The sequence below is a fragment of the Sprattus sprattus genome (genome assembly GCF_963457725.1).
Source record: "Sprattus sprattus genome assembly, chromosome: 11".
NCBI classification, from domain to species: Eukaryota; Metazoa; Chordata; class Actinopteri; order Clupeiformes; family Clupeidae; genus Sprattus; species Sprattus sprattus.
The window spans coordinates 11,233,845-11,243,844 of NC_137909.1; the positions used below are offsets into that span (position 1 = coordinate 11,233,845).

Here is a 10,000-nt window from a genome sequence, read left to right on the forward strand (position 1 = left end):
AAGGTTTACACAGAACCTACGCAGAACACAGAGAGAGTTTTACACAGAACATACAGCAACATATCAATAGCATCTCTCTCTCTCTCACACACACACACACACACACTGACCACCAATTCCCTCATCAGCAACTTACAAAGAGCACAAAGGTTTACACAGAACTTACGCAGAACACAGAGAGAGTTTTACACAGAACATACAGCATACAGCAACAGCACACCAACCTACTGCAGTATAGTAACATATCAATAGCATCTCTCTCTCTCTCACACACACACACACACACACACACACACACACACACACACACACACACACCACATATTCCCTCATCAGCAACACTATATACCCCCAGGATCACCAACCTGGGGGGGCTTTTCATTTAATTCCCTGAAGTCCCCTTAACCAAAGCACTTTTTGAAAATGTTGTTTACTACCCACTCGCCATCAAAGTCCCCATGACAACTCACATTATTTACCCAAACAGTTCCACAGGGCATTCGGTGGACAGAAGACCTTTTGACTACTTCTGAACCCTTTCCAACACAAAAATAATGGCTTCATGTCATTTCTGTGAATAGCTTTTAAGTCTAAGAGAACTCATGGTAAATATCACAAAAGCTCTCTGGCTTGATATCACTTTCCCAGGGAGTGACACTGCGGGAGAAAAGGTGTCCACTTGTCTCGTTCTGTACTAAAGCACCATGCCATGCGCCAAGTAGAAGGTTGGGTGTACCAGACGTTACTCCTCCATCCAGCCTCCCCCCTTGGGTCTGAACACATGTTGCAGTAACTAGCGTTCTTTGGAGTGACAGCAGAACCGCTTCACTCTTCCTGGTGCTGATGTTGTCCAATGTAGAACCTTTTTACTCTTACCCAATGTTCTCTAGTGCAGAGTCATTATACTCCATGTGTAGCAAACATTCTAAGAGAAAGATGACTGGAGAAGAGATGGGGATTGAACTGCTAGAGTTAGGTAGTCCACTCTGACCCTGAAGCTCTGCAGAGCAGTCTGCAGAGCAGAGGAGACCGGACTTTGAGATTGATTGCCTTCTGGAGATGGATGATGGAACCGTGAAGATGAGTCCGAGCCAGCAAAGTCTTTGTTAGGGATGGGATTCCTCAGACATAAATCGGACATGCCTTGATTTAGACAACATGACAAGCATTCCTTTTGGTGAATGCTATGGGAGTGAGATTGTGTGATTTTTCAGGAAAGAGAGAGTTACTGGAAAAAAGAGAATATTGTCCTCATGTGTAAAACCAACCGCCTGTGAACACAATCCCACTGAAGTCTCTAGGGATTTAGATAGTAGTCAAGAAGGAACACAGAATCTGTTCAGTACATCAAGGCAATATGAAACCACATTTGCCCGGTTGTGGAAGAAGTTTTTAGATCCTTTAGAAAAAGTACCAATACAGCAATGTAAAAATACTCCTGCATGAAAAACGGCATACAGTTTAAAGGAACATCAGCTAAATCTGTTGGTCATGAGATGATTACATTCAGATACACAAATCTGTTTTCAGTTTTGGGACTTTTTCCTCTAATTCTTTAAACCATGTAAACAGTTTAGAGGGGAATACCACTATTTGGTGGAGACTCTGAAATGTGATCCGACTAGACACTGTTCTTTGTAAAACATCAGACACCAAAAAGATGGGAAACCATCGGCCTAATCTTTAACAATGGGTTGTATTTCAAAAGCTTCTTATATATTCCATCGTCTAAAATCTTCATCTTAAAAATAAGTATCTAAAACTGTCAAATAAATGTAGTGGAGTGAAAATTATTATTAGTACAATTATTTCCCTAAAATGTAAAATGTAGAGAAGGATAAAGTAGCCTAAAATGGAATTACTTCTAAAAGTAAAGAACAAGTACCTCAAAATGGTACCTAAGTACAGTACTTGAGTAAATGTACTTAGTTCCTTTCCACCACACCATTTGTCTTGCATAACCACTACATTCAATGGATTTGACAACATAAATCGTGTGTGTTCGTAAGAAGAGACACCTGTTGCTTCCTGGTCTCATAAAGTTAGTAAGCTACGTGAGTAATGCTGCATCACTGGACACAAGCACGTCAGGTAGGCTCTGACACTGTCCTTTTTTACAAACCAAGAAAGTGACTCACGCTGTCATAACCACAGCAGACGCCCTCACCAAGCTATTGCATCACTCAATACGATGAACTTCAAAAACGCACACCACTTGAAGCATTGAAAATTGCATATATTATGTGTTTCTGTATCCTCTTTTTTTTGTTGCATAAAACACAAAAAGTATGACACCTTTTTTAAGTATGAAACCTCTTCACAGTACATATTGTAATACCTAACAAATGAATCTGAAATTCTGCAATATGCTTCATGACAGTTCTTTGCTAACATTTCTGTGGTATACTACAGTACAACAAAAAGAGCTCAGACACTTTTCATTTCCACTGAAACAACAACAAATGAGAATAGAAGTCTGCTGTAGCCCTCATGCTGATCCAAGGTGTCATCTATGTTTGGTGTTAAATATTTATGAACCTCACCTTTACTGCAACTTTCTCCCGTGTCATACAGAAAATCTTTAGAAAGAAAAATCTTTAGCATATCCACCCCAGCAATCCCCCATGCCGCACAAATATTTCATGCCAATCAGCTATCATGACATCAATAACAAATGTGTTGATTGGTTGGTTTCCCTGTTACATTACTACAATAGCACTGGATACCACTATTGAGTGTGGTACATTTACTGGAGTTGCATTCTTGGGTCAGTGTCTGTCATTGATTGCCCATGACGTACTTATACAGCAGGTGATAGTGGAAAAATCTCTTCAGCGACAACTACATCTATATTTTGCATATGTGCGTATATGCACATGCCAATGCAAATATAACCATGAATGTGTTAATTGTGTAGAAATTCAGCGAAAGTGAACTCTGCCTTGACAGAGTGTGTGTGTGTGTGTGTGTGTGTGTGTGTGTGTGTGTGTGTGTGTGTGTCTATGAGTGTGTGTGTGTGTGTGTGTGTGTGTGTGTGTGTGTGTGTCTATGAGTGTGTGTGTGTGTGTGTGTGTGTGTGTGTGTGTGTGTGTGTGTGTGTGTGTGTATTTGGCTCTGGTTTAGTTGCTTTTGCCTTTGGATTCAAACACAAGCATTTAAACATGTGTGTGTATCAGTCTGCCTGTCTGAGAGACTGAGTAATAGATAGAGAGAGTTTGTGCATTTCTTTCTGTCTATCTCTGTGTGTAAGAGAGTGAAAGAGAAAAGAGAAAGAAATAAAGAGTGCAGAACATACCATACAGTCAGTTTTGAGTCTTGAATAAGGGTATTCCTGTGTGTAACATTGTGGACAGATTGATGAAAAACTGAAGTATTATGAAACTCACTGGCTTATCAGGAGAAAACCTACAAACGGCAGGAGAGCTTTTCTCTGTGTTACGCTGATAACATTCAGCAACACATACACACACAAACACACACTCACACACAGTCACAAACACACACTCATGCGCACACACACACACCCACACTCACACATACAAGACACACACTTCCCAGAAACAAAACTAATATTGTGCCACCAAAACGCATCCATCTAAATCTTATCTCTATTAAAAGGCATATAAGTCAAATACCATAATTGAGACATGGTAATAATAATAATAATTTCATGACAAAACAGATATCTATTTTGAACAACATCAAAACCCGGAAATCTTTTAACTTAATTGAACTGAGAGAGAGAGAGAGAGAGAGTTAATTATCGGTGAAAGGGCTATCTAGTTTTGATTGCGTAAACGTTTGATTTGATACCGAAAGCACTTTGCCCACGCTCAAAGATCTAGCGTTTTCTCGTTGGAGTAGCCTAGGGCTAGGGAAGGGACTTTCCTTTTTTTATCTATCTTTCACCTGGGTCCTTAAGGAGGTGCAAGTCAAGTTCCCCTCTGTTACATTCTCTGTCTACACCTACGTTTCCAGGGTGAACATTTCACTGGATCAGACTAGCTCTTGACCACTTGGATTCAGGCAAGGGGCCCATGCATCCCTTTGAGTATAGTTATACTCAAGGATCAACCCTGGAGCAGCAGGGCTTACTTGGTGCAGGTCTTTAGGGCCCTGTGACCTCCGGCCTGGGCCCAATTTGTCTTATTGTTATGTCTTATTCTGACTGAAAATGTAGGGAACTATAGTTTGTGGATGTGGCAGCTGTACACTGATGGTATGAAGCAGTACTTGTGAGTTACAATATGTGGTTTTGAGGCAGATGAATATAAGTGAATATGAGGCATATGAATATTTTGTGCAATTTACATGTATACAGAAGGAACAATAAAACTGAAAAACAGCTTCTTTCTTTTAAGATTGTTAGATTTAGGTGAATTTCATAAACTAACATTTCATACACTGTTACTATATATAGAACAAAGCCATATCAGACAAAACCCCACTCTCAGTTTGAATAACACCAGGGGTCTGGAACCAGATCCATGAGATTTGGTTCCTGGTCTATGTTCAAAGCCAGCCAGAGCTATCAGACTTGGTTCCTGGTCTATGTCCAAAGCCAGCCAGAACTATCAGACTTGGTTCCTGATCTATGTCCAAAGCCAGCCAGAGCTATCAGACTTGGTTCCTGGTCTATGTCCAAAGCCAGCCAGAGCTATCAGACTTGGTTCCAGGTCTATGTCCAAAGCCAGCCAGAGCTATCAGACTTGGTTCCTGGTCTAGTCTATGTCCAAAGCCAGCCAGAGCTATCAGACTTGGTTCCTGGTCTATGTCCAAAGCCAGCCAGAACCATCAGACTTGGTTCCTGTTGTCCAAAGCCAGCCAGCAGTGTTGGGAATGTTCACTTCAAAGTTCAAAGTTCATAAATCAAAAATGTTGAACTAAGTTCACAGCTCCAAAAAATGAACTAGTTCAGTTCTTTTTTTCAATATGTTGCGAGCTATATTGATATATTTTTCTTAAGCTCTATATTTCTGCAATACCGCTCTCGGCCTCTACGCAACTTCGGCGCTCTCACACTTGCCAGGAATAGACAGTAGAAGAAAGTACAAGCAGCGATTGGATACAGGACTGTTAACGGTGTATTTTACGCCTGGAAGTCTAAAGAAATCTGGCACCTTATTGAACGAAATTAAAAAGAGTGAACGTGTCGTTTACAGACACCAGAATGAACACGTTCACAGTATCGTTCATCAGGCAGTAATACAGTTCGTTCAGTTCACGTTCATCAAAATTATGAACGAGTTCATGAACTTTCGTTCAATGAACGCATTCAGGTACAACACTGCCAGCCAGAACCATCGAATTTGATTTTTGGTCTTTGTCTATGTTTGGACCCTGAGCCATTAGACTTGATTGTTGGCCTTTGTCTTTGGAGCCAGGCATATTAAGCATTTAGATAGATCTTGGTCAAGCTAGAATTTTGCAGCCTTACATTACAAGATATAAGTTACAGTTTTTTACGATCGGATACACACAATTTTGACTGCTTTGTTTTGCTTTTCAATCGCCTCACACAATAAGCACAACCACACACCCAATGAGCAAAAACATCAGATCCATTGCAAAATGAAACACTCTTGTAAAATCTATACACTCATTTAACAAAACCACATTTTGTTACCATATGAAACACACACATTGCATATACTGAATTCTGTTTGTACCACTTACACACTTCTGTTATAAACCTAAAACACTTTTAGCAATACTACTTCTCAGTGATTAGAGTAGTGTAATTGAAGTACACAGAGAAAGTGAAAATACACAATACAGTAAAAACACTACCCAAGACCAATGCAGATGGAAATATTATTTACGTAATTCTCTCCATATACCCAAATCAGTCAACATGTCAACATGGAGAATCACAACAAAACATGTCCCAGTTTTCATGCTACTTCAGTAGTGTGCATAACACTGTAACTCAGCAAATATCAGACAAAGGTGAAAAGATGTTTCCAACACAGGTTACAATTCCATTTACAGTAAAATGTACAGATTTGTCAGTGTCGCCAGTGTTGACTGAGAGACCTGATGGATATTACGTACTGTATTGAAAATGGCATGGTCACCGATAATGTTTGCTTGAATTTCTCTGAGCCTGATAGCATTACGTATTTGCCAAAAGCATGTTTATGATCCCTATATCTTGTTCTTGCGTGAATATGGGCCTGTCCTCCTTTCAAGTTTACTGTATTTGATACATTTAGTCTTCTTCTTTGAGCACATTTTCCTCCCGCTACAGGTCTTCCTCTTCCTCTACTTCCACCTTGACCTCAGCCTCATGGCATGGCCTCGGCCTCTTCCTCCTTCTCCTCCTCTGTGGATTCCCCCTCTCACCCTCACTCTTCTTCTTTTGACTCCTTCCATTTTGGTTGAAGACAGATTACAGTTACTCATCTGCTGCATTTCTATAGTGCTTAAACCTGTTTGTTGTGTCTACAATTAAGCAATAATGTGTTTGGGCACTTGATGGCTGTGTTTATTTGACCGGCTCATAGGTGTGGTAACTTGACAGAGTGTTTTGGAATTGCAAGGAAGTGACCTCTTGATATACGTCTGTGTCTAAAGCATAAAAGTGTGTTTAGTGCTTTGCAAATCACTTGTGTGTATGGTTTCGCAAAAAGTGTGATGTTTAAATGTGCTTATAGTTGTGCAGACCTGAGCCGTTGTTTTGCTCCTTGAGTGAAGATTTTGATAATTGTGTTACACTTCTGATTTTAGTGTGTATCCGATTGTAAAAAACTGTAATGTGAAGTGCTAGGTTTTAGCTGTATTCACTAGGTGGCACTCCACAAATGAATTGTAATATGGTAGGTTAATGCACCTCCTACAGGCCAACTTGACATAAACATTTCATATTTTTTGGTGAAACAATTTTTGGGCTATGAAATGTGCCCCCTATAGAGAAAACTTCACAAAATTTGGCATGGATTTTGGCAAAACAAAAACTTTGACCAACACTAGATAGCTACATGACTAACAAAGCAGGGAGTAGTAGCAGGTTTCTATGATGAGTGCTAAGTGGCATGTTGTGTAGGTTTAGTGTGTTGTGTTATAACCACTAGAGTGGTTTTCTAATCCAATGCCATTGTTTTTTTTAGTTCTTGAAATGTGACACCAGTTAGGTTATGTGCCCTCTATGCAGACTCAGCTTTTTTCCCCAAACACCTAAGCAATCACATAACTGGGTCAACCTGAAGGCTTCATTACTCCCAAAGATTCAGTGTCATTTCAACACACTTGATCGGACCCTCCAATCACACAAGCAGAAATAAAATAAAAAAAACAGAGATGCAGAATCTCCACCCTAAAAGGGATCAGCCTGAAGCTTTAAGTTACCTTCACTGATTCACACACTTTAGCAGTTGGTTGAAACCCTGCCTGAGGAGGCTGAACTGCAGGGTTAGGGCCAGGGGTCAGTGGTTTAACATGGTAGGTTTGTGAGCCTCCATGGACTTTTGCAGGAAATGCTGTGTGGCTGAAAATGAGGGGTTACTCCATTGCTCCTGTCTCTCAGGAGTACAAGTGTGTGACACACCTTGAAACAAGGAAACACACCAGTAGTTTGTCTTGGCAAAGAACGCAGGATAAAAAACAAAGCACAATTAGGTCAAAGGCAATATATCCTTACATGAGTTTGTCCCCTTGGGTGACAAATGACCATTTCTTTTCCATTTATATGCGATCACACTTTGTGGTTGGGGTTTTCTAGGCCTCCCCACTCTTTTGATACTTCATTACACATCCAACCTCCAGATATTTTCTTTTCTTTGTGAGTGGTCTAAATGACCAGTAATGCATAATCTGAAGAGTAGTTTCTTCCCACCATATGTCAAACTTAATCACACACGTGAATGATCACTCAGGCATTCAACAAATACATTAAAAAAACTGTATGCATTTGAACGCATGAAATTGCACATATAGTACGTGGAACAATACAAACAATGATCCTACTCAGAAACGGAGGGCCATTTTTTTGTCTTGCCGCTCCGGGACGCACTTAGCGTACCTCTGGGCTATAAACTAGATGCCACACTAATTTACACACAATTATATCTATGGTGCCTCAGACAAGAAAGTTTACTGAAAATACTGAACTTGTCCAGCCATGTTTTCTGTCTTGAAAATAAACGCATTTAGGCACGTTGGTTAGTTCCTCACACGTATATCACCCCCTCTTACTCTTTAGAAACAACAGAACCAAGGACACTCTACCTGCCGATATTGGAACACAGTTCGGAGTCTGCAGCCACAGCTGCGCTCTTGAAGGTACCATCGGAGGGTTGCTCTCTGGAGAAATAGACGATGCAGCACACAGCAACGATACCCACGGCGCATAACAAACCAAAACACAGAAGACAGCGACAACGTGACTTGGATTTGGCCATTGTGCTGTAAGAGTTGCCGTTGTTTCAGTTGCGCGCTTCAGTGTGCCATGTGGACTCCCATGCTACGAGATTAGGTTCAGACGGAGGAGGGGATAGGGGCTGTCCTTCAAATCAAAAGCGAATCTGAATTCTTCTGAATTGCATAAAAACGTTTAATGTTTTGTGCACTGCTAAAAACTCATCTTTTGAATATTTCTGCTACTTTCTATTTGTGTCCTTCATTTATGATTCACCATACATGGTGTTATGAGTAAAGCCTCTTGAGGACAGGATGTCTTAAGAGGTCCAAACTCCCGTCCAATTCTCGTCCAACTGAAACCCTTGGGAGCGCTTGGCTGTCATATTTGGTCAGAGCTGTAACCTTGATCCTGTCTCTCATCAGGAAACAGTTAGCCTGGACCTGCCCGCTGACAAGATCATGTATCCCTCCCACGACATTGCCGCTGCTTCAGCCTACTGTCTCTCACCGCTCCAACAGCGTAGGGACTAAAGTCAGTACGTTTACGTGATGGCATAAACCCGATATTGCCTAAAGTCCGGCTTCTCTATCCATGGGGGGGCAACTGCTTTATCTCATCTGTGTCGGGAGACATTCCAATAACCACATCGAAACACTCCTCCGCACTAATATCTCTCGCTCACAACAGAGGCAACATGCTACCCACTTCTCTCTGTCAACGCCAAGATAGTTTACTTTACGCACTTTAAGTTATCACTTAACATTGATCATTAATTAATGGGCATTTCCGTGTGCATTAACAGTAAAGCCAGGTTTAATGTTTATAAACGTCTCTTTAACTTGTTACCAGCACACCTCTCATTTTATAACTATGTTGGCATATGTTGTCATGTAACCTCTTGATTACGACGCGTCTCTTCAAATCCCGAAATTCGTGGTAATTTTGTACTGTGTGAAAGTAGTTAGTCATTACTATGCATGATGCGGGTTACAGGCATTTGAAATGGAATTACCCGAGTTCCCGAAATCTTCTCCCACACTGCATCCATGCTTCAGTTTCATTCCTAAAAGCCTGAAGTATTTCCTATTCTGGATGCGTTCTCTTCTCACACACTCTAAACAACTGAGAGCAAGTGTGGGCTATCAGTCAGCAAAAGACGGGAGATGTCAATAAAGATGAGGAACACAGCAGTAAAGAGTTCGTAACTAGCAAGGTTACGACTTAAAAGGCTTGCAAAAACCTTACAGACTTCACCAACAACCCAGTTGAGTTGGCATTGATATAAGTTTGCTGACATGCTAACTGATGGTTTTGGTGAAATACTTGGCCATGTCCTGCTGTGAAAAGTAGCAAGGACACATGTTTTTAACTGTCCCTGTATGACCATATATCATGATGAATTCTGTGTCTTTTCCTCAGATCTGATAAACGGTATATCACCCTCATGGCAGTTCTCTCTGTTGACCCGTACACCCCCACATCTTTTGCAGGCACTGAATCTCACTTGAGCAATACACAGATATTATGTGCTTTCTTCTGAAGGTACTGTATATCACATTATAAAATACACAGTTATACGTTACTGACAACAATGGCACAGCAGGCAAACATATGCAACTTCTCCTCTGTTTCCTGTTTATA

At 40.8% G+C, this 10,000-nt stretch overlaps 1 protein-coding gene across 1 annotated transcript in view; it reads right to left on the reverse strand.

Annotated features, from left to right (window-relative positions):
• The window catches only part of ggt5b (gamma-glutamyltransferase 5b), a gene marked incomplete at both ends in the record, with an annotated part of 17,675 nt that extends 9,276 nt beyond the window's left edge, over positions 1-8,399 (reverse strand). The window contains one exon of the mRNA XM_080847669.1: positions 8,227-8,399. Within this exon, the coding sequence (XP_080703795.1) occupies positions 8,227-8,399 (173 nt within the window). The remainder of the gene's footprint in view (positions 1-8,226) is intronic.
• Between the last annotated feature and the right edge of the window lie 1,601 nt (positions 8,400-10,000).